This window comes from Leucoraja erinacea, chromosome 19, assembly GCF_028641065.1.
Source record: "Leucoraja erinacea ecotype New England chromosome 19, Leri_hhj_1, whole genome shotgun sequence".
NCBI lineage: Eukaryota > Metazoa > Chordata > Chondrichthyes > Rajiformes > Rajidae > Leucoraja > Leucoraja erinaceus.
The window spans coordinates 19,192,685-19,211,653 of NC_073395.1; the positions used below are offsets into that span (position 1 = coordinate 19,192,685).

An 18,969-nucleotide genomic window follows, 5' to 3' on the forward strand; every position below is an offset into this window, starting at 1 on the left:
TGTTCAACTACTTCCTCTGGCAGCTAGAAACATAGAAACATAGAAAATAGGTGCAGGAGTAGGCCATTCGGCCCTTCGAGCCTGCACCGCCATTCAATATGATCATAGCTGATCATCCAACTCAGTATCCCGTACCTGCCTTCTCTCCATAACCCCTAATCCCCTTAGCCACAAGGGCCACATCTAACTCCCTCTTAAATATAGCCAATGAACTGGCCTCAACTACCTTCTGTGGCAGAGAATTCCAGAGACTCGCCACTCTCTGTGTGAAAAATGCTTTTTTCATCTTGGTCCTAAAATACTTCCCCCTTATACTTAAACTGTGACCCCTTGTTCTGGACTTCCCCAACATCGGGAACAATCTTCCTGCATCTAGCCTGTCCAACCCCTTAAGAATTTTGTAATTTTCTATAAGATCCCCCCTCAATCTTCTAAATTCTAGCGAGTACAAGCCGAGTCTATCCAGTCTTTCTTCATATGAAAGACCTGACATCCCAGGAATCAATCTGGTGAATCTTCTCTCTACTCCCTCTATGGCAAGAATGTCTTTCCTCAGATTAGGAGACCAAAACTGTATGCAATACTCCTGGTGTGGTCTCACCAAGACCCTGTACCACTGCAGCTAGTTCCATATAACCCCCACCCTTTGTGCGAAAAAGTAGCTCCTAAGTATTAACTTTTCCCCTTCACCTTGAACCTCTGTTTTTATTCCCTCATCTTGGGAAAGAGACTGTGCATTCACCCCATCTAATCCCCTCATGATCTCAACCTTGAAGGGCCTGTTCCACTTACGCAACGTTTCAGCAACTGTCTTCGACCTTCAAGCTCATGGGCACTCACCTGAAAACTGTGAGCTGGATCGATAGTCAGCGATGAAACCATGAGCTGGATCGACCATCAGCGCACGCACACACACACACACACACACATATCACAAAGGCGGGGGCCAGAGAAAGCAGTGGATGGTGCAAAACGTTGATTTCTGTATTTTCAAGTAACTCCTGAAACGTTGCCTGTCCATGTTCTCCAGAGATGCTGCCTGACCCACTGAGTTACCCCAACATTTTGTGTCTATCATGTTCGCTACGAGATGGTTGATGTTGACTCCTTTCCCCTAGTGAGACCACTGAAGATCCTGCAAGGCCTCACAGACCAGGTGGCCAAGGTGGGTCAACAGGCCGTGCTTCAGTGTGAAATGTCGCTGGCCAATCTGCCCGGAAAGTGGTATAAAAATGGACAGGTCATCTATCCGACTGACCACCTGAAGATATCTCAAAGAGGAAGGTGAGCTGTGCTTGGAATTGCGAGTGGAAAACCCACTGGAGTTTAGAAGGATGAGAGGACACCTCATTGGAACTTGCGGGTTCGTGGATGTGGAGAGGATGTTTCCACTAGTGGAAGAGTCTAGGACCAGAGGGCGTGGCCTCAGAACAAAAAGATGTACCTTTAGAAAGGAGCTGAGGAGGAATTTCTATAGCCAGAGGGTGGTGAATCTGCAGAATTCATTCTCACAGATGGAGGTGGAGGCCAGGTCACTGGGTATTTTTAAAGCGGAGATTGAATAGTAACGGCGTCAAAGGTTACGGGGAGAAGGAAGGAGAAAGGGGTTGAGAGGGAGACTTAGATCAGCCATAATTGAATGGGGGAGGAGACTTGATGGACCGAATGGCCTAGCTCTGCTCCTATGTCTCTAAACGAAGGGTGGCACAGTGGCATAGTGGTAGAGTTACTGCCACACAGCCAGAGACCTGGGTTCAATCTTGACTATGGGTCCTCTCATTGTGGTGTTCTGCCTGTGACCGCGTGGGTTTTCTCCGTATGTTCTGGTTTCCTCCCACATTTCAAAGAAATATAGATTTCAAGCCATGATTGAATGGCAGAGTCGACCTAATTCTGTTCCTAGGACTTATGAACATATGATTTTGTAGATTAATTGGCTTCGGTAAAATTGTAAATAAAATGTCCCTAGTGTGAATGATAGTGCTGGTGTACGGGGTGATCGCTGTTCTGCATAGATCAGTGGGCCGAAGGGCCTGTTTCCACGGTGTATCTTTAAACTAAACTAAACTAAACTAAATGAAACTTTAATAATAAAAGACACAAGTGCTGGAGTAACTCAGTGCGTCAGGCAGCATCGCTGGAGGACAGGGGTTGGTGACGTTTCAGGTCGGGACCCTTCTTTAGACTGGAAGGTTATAGTCCATAATGATTTTGAAGAATGGTACCGACCTGAAACGCTACCTGTCCGTGATCTCCAGAGATGCTGTCTGACCCGCTGAGTTACTCCAGTGTCCTTAGTTGAGCATGCTTGTTGGGCTTTCTGCTTCTCTACTTTGTGGGAGATGTTGATGCGACCCTCACGAGTTGTTTGTTTATGAAGGATTCACAAGTTGGTGGTGGAGAAGGCGGCTCTGGATGATGATGGCGATTACACGTTCGTTCCTGAAGGCTACACAATGCATCTCGGAGCCAAACTCCGCATGATCGGTAAGAGGATGCGGGCAGTTCTGCTGGAACGCAAGAGTTTCATTCCTAATGTCCCTGTCCCACTTAGGAAACCTGAACGGAAACCTCTGGAGACTTTACGCCCCACCCAAGGTTTCCGTGCAGTTCCCGGAGGTTGCAGGTGGTTGCTGGAGGTTGCAGGTAGTGGAAGCAGGTGTGGAGACTGACAAAAACCTCCGGGAACCTCAAGGAAACCTCCGGGAACCGCAAGCCCAACACAAAGTGCTACAGTAACTCAGTGGGTCAGGCAGCATCTCTGGGGAACATGGATAGGTGACTGGGTCTGGACCCTTTCTCGGAAACGTCGTCAGTTCATTTCTCTCCACACTCAGCACTGAAGAAGGATATTGACACGAAACATCACATGTCCATGATCTCCAGAGATGCTGTCTGACCCGTTTAATTACTCCAGCACCTTGTGTCCTTTTGTGTAAACCAGCATCTGCAGTTCCTTATATAGGAATATAGACGTATTGGGTAGCCAATAGCAGGGCCAAGAGCTACTGTAGGTGACTAGTGGGTGATGTGAAAAAGTTAACCATTTAAAGCCTGCACATGATAATGATGGGGCTCTGGACAGGTGGGTGGGTATGATAGAGAACAACGATCATGCTAACCCTGTTTAATTTTCCTTTGAAAACTTGGTTCCACCAGATCCTCCCAAACTCTACCTGGAGAGCCTCACAAAGTCGCCTGAAATCGTGGTTGTTGCTGGAAACAAGCTGCGGTTGGACATTCCGATCACTGGGGAACCAATGCCAAGAATCATATGGATGAAGGGTGACAAAGTAAGTTCCTTCGTAGATTCTCAGAGCTGTACAGCACAGAATCAGGCCCTTCGGCCCACCCTGTCCATGCTGGTCCAAGTTGGCATACTGGGCTGGTCTGCATTCGCCCCATTTCCCCCTCCTATCCTTCTTTGACTTCCCAATATCTATCACCTTACATTTGTAAACAAAGTTGAATTCTGTCTGCCATCGCGCCGCCCAGGATTCTGGCTGATCTGTGTCTCCCTGTCACCCTTGGAGAACCATCCCCACTGCCCACCGCGCACACAGTTTCCAGAGTTGCTGCCGTCTCCTTCGTTGCCGCCGAGGGTCGGCCTGTCTCAGTACGCTGTTGCTCCCTGCAGGCAATCCTGGAGTCTGGAAACCGGGTGAGGGCAGAGTCATTCCCTGACCACACCTCCATGGTCATCGATATAGCGGAGAAAGACGACACTGGGGTCTACAAGATTGTGGTGCAGAATGAAGCGGGAGAGGACAGCGCCACGCTGAAGATAAAGGTCGTCGGTGAGTGATCATACAAGTAGCAGTTCACAACTTATAGGAGCAGAAGAAGCCCATTCGGCCCATCAAGTCTACTCCACCATTCAATCATGGTTGATCCATCTCTTCCTCTCAACCCCATTCTCCTGCCATCTCCCCATAACCACTGCCACCCTTACTAATCAAGAATCTATTCATTCTTCCAACGTGACCCCACCACTCGCCACACCTTCCCATCTCCCCCCATGTCTGCCTTCGGCAAAGACCGCTCCCTCCGTAACTCCGTAACTCCCTTGTCAATTCTTCCCTTCCCTCCCGTACCACCCCCTCCCCGGGCACTTTCCGTTGCAACCACAAGAGATACAACACCTGTCCCTTTACTGCCCCCCTCGACTCCATTCAAGGACCCAAGCAGTCGTTCCAGGTGCGACAGAGGTTCACCTGCATCTCCTCCAACCTCATCTATTGCATCCGCTGCTCTAGATGTCAGCTGATCTACATCGGTGAGACTAAGCGGAGGCTGGGCGATCGTTTCGCCGAACACCTCCGCTCGGTCCGCAAAAACCTACCTGAACTCCCGGTGGCTCAGCACTTCAACCCCCCCCTCCCATTCCCCATCCGACCTCTCCTCCATGGCCAGAGTGAGCAACACCGGAAATTGGAGGAACAGCACCTCATATTCCGCTTTGGGGAGTCTGCATCCTGCGGGCATGAACATTGAATTCTCCCAATTTTTTTAGCCCTTGGAGTCTCCTCCCCTTCCTCAGCCCTCGGCCTGTCTCCTCCCATCCGTCAGCCCTCAGGCTCCTCCTCCTCCTTTTTCCTTTCTTCTCCCCGCCACCCCCCACCAGTCTGAAGAAGGATTTCTGCCCGAAACGTTGCCTATTTCCTTCGCTCCCGCTGAGTTTCTCCAGCATTTTTGTGTAGCTAAGAATCTATTCATCTCTGCCTTAAAAATACTCAATGACTTGACCTCCTGGCAATGAATTCCACAGATTCACCACCCTCTGACTAAAGAAATTCCTCCTATATAAAGGTCCATCCTTTTATTCTGAGGCTATAGCCTCTGGTCCTAGACTCTCCCACTCGTGGAAACATCCTCTCCGCATCCACTCTATCCAGGCCTACTAGTGTTGATTGCCCAACAGAGATGGGGGTCAGTTTTTAGTTTTAGTCTTACAGTTTTAGGGATACATCGCGGAAACAGGCCCTTCGGCCCACCGAGTCAATGCCGACCAGTGATCACCCCATACACTAGCATTATCCTACACACTTGGGACAATTTACAGTTAAACCAAAGCCAATTAATTTAAAAACCTATACGTCTTTGTAGTGTGGGAGGAAACGGGTGGAAACTCACGTGGTCACAGGGAGAACATACAAACTGATCATAGCATGCAAGCCTTGCCGTAATCTACAGGTGTCCCTCTGGCTCTCCGGAGAATTAGAACAGGGACAGTAACAGTAGACATGATGGGCCGAATGGTTTAATTCTGCTTCTATGAGTTGTAAACGTGTGAATTCAGCAAGAAAATGTATTAATGCTCATACTGTGAACCGATAATATAGGGGGAATAAACTGAGTGGAGCATAAGGAGAGAGTATTGCTGCCCCATGAGTGAGACGGGGCTTGCTTGGTCATACTGCTAACCTTGGATCCTTCCTCACTTTCCCACAGATGTCCCTGACCCTCCGCCAGCTCCAATAGTTACTGAGGTGGGAGGTGACTGGTGCTCGATGATGTGGAACCCTCCGGACTACGACGGAAACTCGCCGATTCTAGGTGACTCAGGATACCATGCCAGAGGACCTTAAAGAGTGATAAAGTCACACAGTATGGAAACAGGCCCTTCGGCCCAACTTGCTCCATCTACACTAGTCCCACCACCCTGCGTTTGGCCCATATCCTTCTAAACCTTTCCAAGCAAATGTATAGTACCAGTCCAGTCCAAATGTCTTTTACATGTTGATAGACTTTCGACATTAGAGATGCAGCGTTGCAACAGGCCCTTTGGCCCACTGAGTCCACGCTGACCAGCGATCACCCCGTACACTAGTATTATCCTACACACTAGAAACAATTTACAATTTTTACCGTTGATGATTAAACTACAAACTTGTACGTCTTTGGCGTGAGGGAGGAAACCGGAGCACACGGAAAAAACCCACGCAGTCACAGGGAGAAGGTGCCGACTCTGTACAGTCAGCACCGGTGGTCAGGAGGATCTACCGCTGCGCCACTGTGCCGACCTGTTGTTATACTCCCTACTTCCACCTGACCCGTGGACAAAGTTGCCACTCAGGTTCCTATTATATCTTTCCCACCTCACCTTAAATCTATGTCCTCTGGTTGATCATTGACTCCTCTCCGTGACCTTTAGGCTACATCATCGAGAGGAAGAAGAAACAAAGCTCCCGGTGGATGAGGCTCAACTTTGACCTCTGCAAAGAGATGACCTTTGAACCCAAGAACATGATTGAAGGGATTCCCTATGAAGTCCAGGTCATTGCGGTCAACGCCATTGGGATGTCTCGGCCCAGCGATCCATCCAAGGCCTTCGTCCCCCTCGGTAAAGTCAAGCCATTGTTTAGTTTAGTTTATTATTGTCATGTGTACCGAGTTACAGTGAAAAACTTTTTTGTTTTGTGCTATCCAGTCAGCAGAAAGACCGTAAATGATTACAATCAAGCCATCCACAATGTACAGATACAGGAAAGAGGGAAATAGGTTTAGTGCAAGATAAAGTCCAGTAAAGTCCGATTAAAGATAGTCCAAGGGTCTTCTGTGATGTAGATAGTAGCTCAGGACCGCTCTCTAGTTGTTGATAGGATGGTGCAGTTGCCTTATAACAGCTGGTGAGAATATCCCTGAATCTGGAGGCGCGCGTTTTCACACTGCTGTACCTGAGAGGGGAGAAGAGGGGGTGACCAGGGTGAGACTGGTCCTTGATTACGCTGGTGGCCTTGCTGAGGCAGTGTGAGGTGTGGATGGATTGTCCATCCATTTACACTTCCCTGTGGCAGATTTAGAGTTAGAGCTGAATTTGGCTATATGATCTTAATTTATTATAGTTTGGAGATACAGGACGTTCGGCCCACCAACTCTGCGCCGACTAGCGACTACCCTACACACTAGGGACAATTTACAGACGCTAATTAACCAACAGACCTGCACGTCTGTAGGATGTAGAAGCATAGAAACTTAGAAAATAGGTGCAGGAGAAGGCCATTTGGCCCTTCGAGCCAGCACTGCCATTCAATATGATCGTGGCTGAACATCCAAAATCAGTACTCCCGCTTTCTCCCCATATCCCTTGATTCCGTTAGCCCTAAGAACTAGATCTAACTCTCTCTTGAAAACATGTGGGAGGAATCCGGAGCACAGTCGTGAATGTATTGGGAGTATAATGGTGGACTGGGAACACACTCTTGCAGGGCACCAATTGTGGAGGATGCGTTGTCAAGCTTCGAATCTGCTCATAATTGTATGAAGCACGGGGGGGAATGGTGGAGGTGGGTACAATTACAATGTGTAAATGACTACACCGAGGGTCCGCTCATCCCTCCCGTGTTGTTTACTCCCTAGCGCCAACCAGCGAACCCACACTGCTCGCCTGCGACGGCGTGACGGACACCAGCGTCTCACTCAAGTGGCGTCCGCCTGAACGGATCGGTGCGGCGGGGCTGGATGGCTACCTCATCGAGTACTGCCTGGAAGGAAGTAAGCTCATAAAGTCACTCAGCACGCAAACAGGCCCTTCGGCCCAACTCGCCCTTGCCAACCAATCCTTCCATCCACGCCCATCCCATTTAGTGTAAGACTAAGACAGGCACAAAGTTCTAGAGTAACACTGAGGTCAGGCAGCATCTCTGGAACAAAGAAACAGCTGACTTTTCGGGTTTGAACCCTTCTTCAGACCTGGAATGTCACCAATTTCTCCAGAGATGCTGCCTGACCCGCTGAGTTACTCCACCACTATGTCTGTTATCGGCATAAACCAGAATCTGCGGTTCGTTCCCACCCATTTAGTTTAGTTAAATTTAGAGATACAGCATGGAAACAGTCCCCTTCGGCCCACCGAGTCCACTCCAACCAGCAATCACCCGTTCACTAGTTCTATCCTACACATTAGGGAGCATTTACAGAAGCCAATTAATCTACAAATCAGCACGTCACGATCGAACTTGGGCCTCGGGCCCTGTAAGACAACAACTCTACCATTGCCCCACCGAGCCGCCCACATTTTGCCCATCTCCCTCTGTCCGAAGAAGAGTCCCAACCAGAAATGTCACCTATACAGGTTCTCCAGAGACGCTGCCTGACCTGCTAAGTTACTCCAGCACTTTGTTTCAATCTTTGGTATAAACCAGTACCTGCAGTTCCTTTTTATTACATTTTCCCTGTAAACATTTCCTATCCAAATTCCTGTCCAAATATCTTATAAATTCAAGATTCAATTTAATTGTCATTTGGACCCCTTGAGGTCCAAACGAAATGTCGTTTCTGTAGCCATACATTTACAAACAAATAGACCCAAGACACAACATAATTTACATAAACATCCATCACATCGCTGTGATGGAAGGCCAAAAAAACTTATCTCTCCGCTGCACTGAATCTGATTGTACCTGCCTCAACTATCTCTGGTAGCTCGTTCCATATACCAGCCACTCTCTATGTGAAAGAGTTGCCCCTCAGGTTCCTAATAAATCTTTCCACACCTTAAACATTATGTCCCCTGGTTCCTGATTTCCCTATCATGGGCATTCACCCTGTTAATTCCCCTCGTGATTTTATACACCCCTCATCTTCCAAGGAATCAGGAATCTTGCCCTGGGTACCTCGGCTGCATATGTCAAAATTTCATTGATTCCAGCCTCTCGAACGTCGCCGATCCCCGCGGCAACTCCTGGTGGTTCAGGGTTCCTTCCTGTTGGAATGTTTGGCAGCATTTAAAGGCAAGTTGTATTCTCTCCAAACGCTTGCGACATTCATCTCTTCCTTCCCTGCCTTCCAGAGGACGAGTGGATTGTGGCGAATACCGAGCTGACGGACCTGACGAAGTACACCATCAACGGCCTGCCGACTGGCGAGAAGATCCACGTGAGAGTAAAGGCTGTGAACGCGGCCGGAGAAAGCCCCCCGATCAGCATGGCCCAGTCCATACTCGTCAAGGAGGTAGTGGGTGAGTAACCGTCTCTGCCCCAGGGTCAGGCACTCACTCACTGGCGTAGGCTTGGATTTATTATTGTCACGTGGACCGAGGTACATTGAAAAGCTTACTATCCAAACAGATCAGATATAACATAATCAAGTCAACCTCAAGTACAATCGGTCGAGCAAAGAGGAAGATACAGAGTGTAGAATATCATTCCCGGCATTGTAGCGCATCAGTTCCATAGACAAAGTCCAATGTCCACAATGGGGTAGTTTAGTTTAATTTAGATTAGTTTGTTGTCACGTGGACCGAGGCACAATGAAAAGCTTTTTTGCTGCGTGCCGACCAGTCAGTGGAAAGACTGGACATGATCGAGCCTTCCACAGTGTACAGATAAAGGATAAAGGGTGTGACGTTTAGTGCAAGGTAAAGTCCAATTAAAGATAGTCCGTGTGAGTGTGAGAGAGAGAGAGACTGTGTGTGTGAGAGAGACTGTGTGTGTGAAAGAGACTGTGTGTGTGTGAGAGACTGTGTGTGTGAGACTGTGTGTGAGAGAGAGATTGTGTGTGTGTGTGAGAGAGAGATTGTGTGTGTGAGAGAGACTGTGTGTGTGTGAGAGAGACACTGTGTGTGAGACTGTGTGTGAGAGAGAGACTGTGTGTGTGTGTGTGAGAGATTGTGTGTGTGTGTGAGAGAGAGATTGTGTGTGTGTGTGAGAGAGAGATTGTGTGTGTGTGTGAGAGAGAGAGATTGTGTGTGTGTGTGTGAGAGATTGTGTGTGTGTGTGAGAGAGAGATTGTGTGTGTGTGTGAGAGAGAGACTGTGTGTGTGTGTGTGTGAGAGATTGTGTGCGAGAGACCGACACTGCTTGAAAGAGACTGTGTGTGAGTGTCAGGTGTTACACTATTTCACTCACTTCTTCCACCGCCGTCTCTTTCAGAGCCTCCCAAGATCCGTCTTCCCCGGCAGCTGAAGCAGACGTACATTCGCAAAGTTGGGGAGTCGCTGAATCTCATGATCCCTTTCCAGGTTCGCAGAGCGTTACGGAGCGAGGGCCTGTGTTGCTCAGCCACTCACCCTGGCTGCTAGGCAGAGTATGGGCTGGGACCTGGCTGGGGGTTAATAATCTCACACTTGCTCTACGAGTAGGTCAGCTCGCAACACCCCAGAATTTAGTTTAATTTGGTTTAATATTGTCATGCGTTCCAAGGTACAATGAAATGCTTTTCATGGCCTTCTATCCAGTCAGCAGAAAGACTATCCATGATTACAATTGAGACATTGACAATGTACAGATATAGGATAAAGGGAATAACATTTAGTGCAATTCCAGTAAAGTCCGATTAAAGATAGTCCGAGGGTCTCCCATTAGGTAAATGTTAAGTCATTGGTGAGAGGATGGTGTGAGGATGGTTCAGTTGCCTGATAACAGTTGGGAAGAAACTGTTCCTGAAACTGGAGTTTCAGATTTCCTTAGCTGTGGCACCATCTGCAAGGGGCGACTGCAAGGAGCGAGTGATAGAGCACTCTCCCCTTGCCAAGATGAAGGCCCTCAAACACCATCCAGGACAAAGCAGTCCTCTTGATCGGCACCCCACCCACCACCCTGAACATTCATCCCCTTCAGTCACTCACCCAGGCTGCTTCAATACCGCCTCCCAAACCCGCTTGCTTAGCTTACAACCCAACCGTATGAATTCTCCAATTTTAGTTAACTAACCTACAAGCGTCCCTGCATCTCTCCTTCCTCCTTCCCCCATCTCTTCCCTGTGCCCCACCTGGATGCACAGCCCTTTCACCCTTCCCCCGTCACCTTCCACTGATATTCTTTCCTCTGGCTTCACATTTTCCGCCTCTTCTCTCCATATCTCACACGTCTAGTCTTTTCATCTCAAGCCTTTGCTCAACCATCTGCCGATCCACCCCCCCCCCCCCCCCCCCCCCCCCCCCCCCCACCATACCTGTATCCACCTATCATAATATATAATAAAACAGACTTGTGGATGCTGGTTTATCACCTGCCAGGCTTTGTCCCATCCTCACCTCCCTTCCTGCTTTCTCCACCCCTACTATGATCAGCCTGAAGAAGGCTTCAGACCAGAAACGTGTCGTATCTGTGGTCTCCAGAGATGCTGCCTAACTCGTTGGGTTACTCCAGGGGTAAAATCTAGCAATATATATATTTTTGGCAGGCCGGCATCCACATTTCCTTGTGTCTACATACTAAACCTGCCCCACCCAAATGGACAAAAACAGAAAGTCCACCGGAACATTATCACTGCAGGTTCCCTTCCAAGTGGCACACCATCCAGACTTGGAATTACATCACTGTCAGAGTTAGGCCATACACTGATAAGTCAGCACAGCGGTAGAGTTGCTACCTTTCAGCACCATAGACCTGGTTTTGATCCTGACTACGGGTGCTGTCAGTACGGAGTTTGCATATTCTTCCTGTGACTGGATACGTTTTCTCTGGGTGCTCCGGTTTCCTCCCACATTCTAAAGACGTGCGGGTTTGTAGATAATTGGCTTCTGTAAATTGTCCCCAGTGTGTCGGCTAGAACTAGTGTACGGGTGATCGCTGGTCGGCGTGGACTGTGGGCTGAAGGGCCTGTATCCACACTGTATTGCTAAACTAACCGATGTCCTTGAACTAAATCAGGCTCTTGAATACTGCACAATACTAATCTTCATTGGACCATCTTTGGTTGCACTACGGACTTTGATTTCTGCACTAGTATTGTGGATATTGCTTTGTACAATTCAAAAAAATTCTAATATGTTATTTGCATGTTTTAGCATTTACGGGTCTGTTAAGTTGCTGCAAGTAAGAATTTCAATTTCCATTGTTGATACGTCTGACAATGAAACACTCTTGACTTGACTCTTGACTCTTTATTCCCAGGGAAAACCCAGGCCAAAGGTCTCCTGGACAAAAGATGGTGGTCCTTTGGATCTAAGCACCATCAGCATTCGCAACACGGAAACGGACACCGTGATTTTCGTCCGCAAAACCGAGAGGTATCATTCCGGCAATTATGAGCTTGCGGTGCAGGTGGAGAAGATTGAGGACAAGGCCACCATTGTCATTCAGGTAGTAGGTGCGTAAACCAGTGTCCTTCCATTCCATGCCCAGGCCAACCTCCCATTTGTTTGGTCGAAACTGGAGACAATTAGTCAAAGGAGAATGATTCTACTTAGTTTATTATTGTCACGTGTACCAAGGTGCTTTCTTTGTCGCCTGCTATCCAGTAAGCGGAAAGACTAAACATGATACCAATCAAACCGTCCACAGGATAAAGGGTATAATGATTAGTGCACAATAAAGTCCAGTAAAGCCTGATTAAAAATAGTTTGAAGGTCTCCAATGGTGTAGATGGGAGGTCAGGAACGTTCTCTAGTTGGTGAGAAGTCAGTTCACTTGCCGGGGAAGAACAGCTGGGAAGAAATTGCCCCCGAATCTGGAGGTATGTATTTTCAAACCTGTACCTCTTGCCTGATGGGAGAGTGGAGAAAGTGGCGTGACCGGGGTGAGACTGGTCCTTGATTATGCTGTTAGCCTTGCCGAGGCACCATTAAGTGTAGATGGAGACAATGGAAGGGAGGTTGGTTCGAGTGATGGTCTGGGCTATGTCCGCAACTCTCTGCAATTTCTTGCGGTCTTGGATGGAGTATTTAGGACCTGTGATCCCGAAATTTTCATTTTGATTTAATTTCCCCAAAATTTATATATTTAAAATTTTAATTTTGCGGATCACATCCTCTCTGTGAAAATCTTAATCATATTAATCATAATCATACTTTATTAGCCAAGTATGTTTTGCAACAACGAGGAATTTCATTTGCCATACAGTCATACCAATAAAAAGCAACAGAACACACAAAATACATTTACACATAAACATCCACCACAGTGACTCCTCCACATTCCGCACTGTGATGGAAGGCGAGAAAAAGTTCATTCTCATCCCTTCTTTGTTCCCCCGCTTTAGGGGGCCTTGAGCCTTCCGTTGACGGGACGATCTTGGCTCCTGTAGTCGGTGGCATTTGGGCCCTCGTGTCGGAGCGATCAAGCTCCTGCATCGGGGGGGGGGGGGAATGTCAGCTCCCCCCGTGCCGGGCGATCTGACCCTGGGTCCTGACATCGGTCTCTACCCGAGACTGCGTGCTCCTCGATGGTGAAATCCGCAGTGGAATCGGTTGGAGTGTCGATCCCAGGCAAGGGATCGGCTCTGATGGTTAGTCCACAGCCCCGCGGTGGGGCTCAAAGTCAGTCTTGAGCAAGGCCTCCAGCTCCATGATGTTAGGCCGCAGAGCGACCGGAGATACGATCCGGAAAACAATCGCATCTCTGTCAAGTTAACAGATTGAAAAAAAGTTTCCCCTGACCCCCTCCCACTCCCCACATAAAACAAACCAGAGAACATTAACACAAGCTTTTAAAACACACTAAAAATAACACAAAAAAGATGAAAACATACAGACTGTTGGCGAGGCTGCCATCGTGCGGCACTCCCTGGTGGTAAGCAGCAGTTATTGCCCATTCCTACAGTCAATGCTGCCCCATCAGTTATCTATCGATACCAATCCCATTGACCGGCACTTGGTCTGTAGCCTTCTCTGTCCTGGCCATTCAAGAGGTCTCCTGCTTAAATGCTGGTCTCTGCTTCAACCACCCCTTGGCCATCAGGCAGATAAATGCTTGGTGATGGGACGCGGTAACGAGGGTCGGGGTCCCTGAACAAGTGAGGGGAAATCTAACCGACTGATCGCCTCCACAGAGAAACCGGGCGCCCCGTTCACTGTACATATCGTTGAAGTTTGGGACACCAATGTTGAGTTGGCATGGACGCCCCCCAAGGACAATGGGAACGCAGCCATCACCGGCTACACGATTCAAAAAGCCGACAAAAAGACCATGGTAAGACTGTGTGGTAAGAGTGGCCCGAGAGGTCCATGGAGGTTCTAAGCTGCTGAGTTTAGTGCGGTGCAGTGTTCAAGAGCCCTGATGGGTTGCTGGAAAGAAGCTGTTCTTGAACCTGGAGATCACGGTTCTCAGGCTCCTTTTAGTTTAGTGTAAAAAAGGAACTGAGATGCTGGTTTTAACCGAAGATAGACACAAAACGCTGGAGTAACTCAGCGGGGCAGGCAGCATCTCTGGAGAGAAGGAAAGGGTGACGATTTGGGTCGAGACCCTTCTTCAGACTGGTTAGGGATAAGGGAAACGCGAGATATAGACGGTGATGTGGAGAGATAAAGAACAAATAATTAAAGATATGCAAAAAAGTAACAATGATAAAGGAAACAGGCCATTGTTTGCTGTTTTGAAGAAGGGTTTCGGCCTGAAACGTTGCCTATTTCCTTCGCTCCATAGATGGTGCTGCACCCGCTGAGTTTCTCCAGCTTTTTTGTGTACCATTGTTTGCTGTTTGTTAGGTGAAAACGAGAAGCTAGTTTGATTTGGGTGGGGGAGGGATAGAGAGAGAGGGGGGGAATGCCGGGGCTACCTGAAGTGAGGGAAATCAATGTTCATACCACTGGGCTACAAGCTGCCCAAGCAAAATGTGAGATGCTGTTCCTCCAATTTGCATTTAGCCTCACTCTGACAATGGAGGAGACCAAGGACAGAAAGGTCTGTGTAGGAATGTGAAGGAGAATTAAAGTGTCCAGCAACTGGGAGATCAGGTTGGTTCAGGCGGGCTGAGCGAAGGTGTTCCGTGAAACGGGTTTAGTTTAGAGATGCAGCACGGAAACGGGCCCTTTGGCGAGACCCAGGTTTGATCCTGCTTACGGGTGCTGTCTGTACGGAGTTTGTATGTTCTCCCTGTGACTGCATGTGTTTTTTCTGAGTGTGCCGATTTCCTCCCACACTCCAAAGACGTACCGATTTGTAGATTAATTGGCTACGTTAAAAAAAAAAGTAAATTATCCCTAGTGTGCGGTATAGTGCTTGTGCACGGGTTGATCGGGTCAGCGCGGACCTGGTGGGCCGAAGGGCCTGTTTCTGCACTGTATCTCAAGTCCAAAGTCATCACAATCTGCCTGAAGAAGGGTCCTGACCTGAAACATCACCTATCCGTGTTTTCCAGAGATGCTGCCTGACCCACTCAGTTACTCCAGCACTTTGTGTCTTTTTGTTGTTGTTAAACTAGCACCTGCAGTTCCTTGTGTCTACCTACTGACGCGGTGAATGTTTCTCTCCCTCTGTAGGACTGGTACACGGTTGTTGATCACTACCACAGAACCAACTGCTTCATCCCCGACCTCATCGTGGGGAACGAGTATTACTTCAGAGTCTTTGCGGAGAACATGTGTGGACTGAGCGATGAGGCAACCAGAACAAAGAACAGCGCCTTGATTAAGAAGCAGGGTCGGTTCACGTTCCCTCTCAAATTCGTTGATGAAGAGTTCCTCTGGACATGAAGATTTCCCCTTCATTTCTGACTTTAGATTTTTGACTTAGAAACATAGAAAATAGGTGCAGGAGGAGGCCATTCGAACCTTCGAGCCAGCCGCCATTAATTGTGATCATGGCTGCCTTCTCCCCATATCTATTGGCTCCACTAACCCCTAGAGCTCTATCTAACTCTCTCTTAAATCCATCCAGTGATTTGGCCTCCACTGCCCTTGGTGGCAGGGAATTCTATAAATTCACAACTCTCTGGGTGAAAAAGTTTCTTAAATGACCTCCCCTTTATTCTAGTCAAGACTTGGAGTTGGAATCCAAGACCCCTCTCTGTATCAATGCTGTTAAGGGTCCTACAATTATGTGAAAATCTCCCCTAATTTTTGACCTCCCAAAGCACAACCCCTCACACTTGCTCAGTTTAAACTCCATCTGCCATTTCTCTGCCCATATCTGTAACTGATCTCTATCCCCCCCCCCCCCTCCCCCCATCTACTTTGACAGTTTTCTTCGACTTTGACAGTCCGTGACCCCAGCAATTTTGCAAACTTACTAACCAATCTACCTATATTTAAGTAATTTATGTATATCCCAATGAGGTTCCCGTTTACCTGCATTTGGCCCATACACTCCAAATCTTTTCATGTGCCTGTCCAGTGTCTTCCAAATGTTGCTAATTGTGGGTGGAATGTTCTAATTCTTGTCATCTCTTGTAGGTCTGTCGCTAAAGTCTCCTGAGTACAACGACTTTGACTTCAATGAGACGCCAAAGTTCACCCATCCTCTTATCAATACGATCGCGGTGTCTGGATATAACGCGACCTTGAACTGCAGCGTGAGAGGCTTCCCCAAGGTATTGTCCCAACATCCAAATAAGGTTTTTGATAATAGACACAAAGTGCCGGAGTTACTCAGCGGGTCAGGCAGCACCTCTGGAGAAACGGAACATGTGACGTTTCGGGCGGAGACCCTTCTTCAGACCCGAAACATCACTTATTCCTTTTCTCCGGAGAAACCACCTGACCTGCTGAGTTACTCCAACATTTTGTGTCTATCTTTGGCATAAACAAGCATCTGCAGTTCCTTCCTACACATAGTCTTTGATACCTTGGCCTCTAATTTTGTGCAACACATCCTGATAGTCATCAAGGGCATCCCCAACAATGAATACCCGTTTCCATTGACTCCATTGACACTCAACACTCCTTCGGCAAGGCCACCAGCATAATTAAGGACAGGTCTCAACCCAGTCGGTCCCTCTTCTCCCCTCTCCCATCAGGCAAGAGGTAAAGGTGTGAAAAACATGTCTCCAGATTCAGGGACAGTTCCTTCCCAACAGTTAACTAGAGAGCGGTCCTGACCTCCCATCTACCTTGATGTAAATCCTTGGACTGTCTTTAATAAACTTTACTGGACTTTATCTTGCGCTAAATGTTATTCCATTTAGCATGTGTCTGTACATTTTAGATAGCTTGATTGTAATCATGTATAGTCTTTCCGCTGACTGGATAGCATGCAACAAAAAAAAAACTCCACATACGGACAGCACCCGAGGTCGGTTTTGAACCCGGGTTACTATTGCTATGAGACAGCGACTATACTGCTGCGCCAAGGTCAACTGGTGCTCCCGCCTCTTCCACAGCTGGGCTTTGACTTTGTGTTGGTTTTTTCCCCTCTGTTTTTAGCCCATAATAACCTGGATGAAGAACCGGATGGTGATCGAGAACAACCCTCGATACCGGATGTTCGCGAACCAGGGTGTCTGTACCTTGGAGATCCGTAAGCCCAGTCCCTACGACGGCGGCCTGTACACTTGTAAAGCCATCAACCCTCTGGGCGAGGATGAAGTGGAGTGTAAAATGGAGGTCAAAGGTGAGCTCATTGGTACAGTGACGCTTGCTGGTTTCTTAGGCATAGAGCACAGAAACAAGTCCCTTAGACCCAGCAGTTTCAGTCAGACCCGAAACATCACCCATCCTTTTCTCAAAAGATGCTGCCTGACCCGCTGAGTTACTTCAGCAATTTGTGTCTATCCTTAGACCCAACTCGTCCATGCTAGCCAAGGTGGCCCATCTACATTAGTCCCATTCACCCACATTTTGCCGATATTCCTCTCAACTGTTCCTCTCCGTATACCTCTCCACATGTTTTGTCCTGCCCTTCCTCCTCTCGAACTATATTCCCATTCCATCCCATCACAATCACTTTGGAGAAAGGTCTCAACCCAAAATGTCACTTACCATGTTCTCATGGGATGCTACCTGACCCGCTGAGTTACTCCAGCACTTTGAACATTTATTTGTAAACCAGCATCTCTAGTTCCTTGTTTATCCATATTGTTTAAATGTTATTGTACCTACCTTAACAACCTCCTCAGGCAGTACATTTCACACCCTCTGAGCGAAAAACTTCATATTAAATCTTGCCCCTCTTTCCTTAAAACAATGTGCTCTTGTCTTGAATCCCATACCCTAGTCTGTGCATTTACCTACCTATATTCCTCTCATAATCTTATTCCTCGCATCAGCTTAATCTATATCCTCTGGGTAAATGACGACACATTAACCCTATATATTTCCCTCATGATATTATACACCTCTAAAAGATCACCCTTCATCCTCATGCATAAAGTCCTAGTCATATCAACCTCTACTCATAGCTCAGGCCCTCTTGGTCCTGTTGGGATATCGATTTAGAATGTAAAACTCCAATCTAGAGACCAGGCACACCTTTTCTGATCACATTTGGGTCTCTAGCCCTTGGTGTCTCTCCCCATCATCCAGTCCACTGGATATTAAGTCCCTTCCCTTTTCTGTTTTGTTCCATATTTTGACATTGTTCTCAGAGTCATAAAGAGCAGTTCACAGCACAAAAACAGGCCCTTCGGCCTAACTAATCCATCTGATCGAGTGGCCTGAGCTAGTCCCATTGGCCTGCATTGGGCTCATATGCCTCTAAACCCTTCCCATCTACAAACTACTCTTTTACATGTTGTCATTGTACCTGCCTTCATTAGTTCAGAAGTCATAGGAGCAAAATTAGGCTATTCGGCACATCGAGTCTACTCCGACGTTCAATCATGGCTGATCTATCTTTCCCTCTTAGCCTTCTCCCCCTGACCTTTGACACCCTTACTAATCAAGTGCCTCGACCACTTCCTCTACCATCACCTGCTGAATGGAAAATATCCCATCTTAGATCCCCTTTAAATCTTTCCTCCTCACACTTTAAACCTAAACCCTCCAGTTTTAGAATCTTCTACAGACCCCACCTTATTAGTTCTGGATGAGGTAGAAGATAAAATGAAGTGTGGGTGATGGAAGCCCATGTAAGAAGATACTTCCTCCTCCCACCATCACCACCCTCCACAGCTGGGTATTAGGTTTTCACCCTGTGATCTGACCTGCGTTCCTTGGTGTGATGTGTGTGTGTGTTTTTTTATTTGAAAATGGTAAACTTATAAACTGTTAGCGATGTGATGAAGTTCTTGGTTGGTCATCGCATGGATCCCCACACGTTGGACGTCTGCATTGTTCCACCCTACTGCATGCATGCACTGGACCGCATGCGGGGCAGCAGGGTTGTTGGACTTGAATATATCACTGTGTTGTTGAATTCATCAGCACTCAGA

The 18,969-nt window shown here is 47.7% G+C and overlaps 1 protein-coding gene across 5 annotated transcripts in view; it reads left to right on the forward strand.

Moving 5' to 3' along the window:
• Positions 1-18,969, forward strand: part of mybpc1 (myosin binding protein C1) — an 88,374-nt gene that overhangs the window by 60,155 nt on the left and 9,250 nt on the right. For all 5 annotated transcript variants that reach the window (XM_055650526.1, XM_055650523.1, XM_055650524.1 and 2 more), the window contains 14 exons: positions 1,119-1,284; positions 2,381-2,487; positions 3,160-3,293; positions 3,638-3,797; positions 5,452-5,556; positions 6,155-6,343; positions 7,360-7,494; positions 8,792-8,959; positions 9,873-9,961; positions 11,838-12,033; positions 13,714-13,853; positions 15,143-15,302; positions 16,055-16,191; positions 17,024-17,210. In XM_055650526.1, the coding sequence (XP_055506501.1) occupies positions 1,119-1,284; positions 2,381-2,487; positions 3,160-3,293; positions 3,638-3,797; positions 5,452-5,556; positions 6,155-6,343; positions 7,360-7,494; positions 8,792-8,959; positions 9,873-9,961; positions 11,838-12,033; positions 13,714-13,853; positions 15,143-15,302; positions 16,055-16,191; positions 17,024-17,210 (2,073 nt within the window). The remainder of the gene's footprint in view (positions 1-1,118; positions 1,285-2,380; positions 2,488-3,159; positions 3,294-3,637; positions 3,798-5,451; positions 5,557-6,154; positions 6,344-7,359; positions 7,495-8,791; positions 8,960-9,872; positions 9,962-11,837; positions 12,034-13,713; positions 13,854-15,142; positions 15,303-16,054; positions 16,192-17,023; positions 17,211-18,969) is intronic.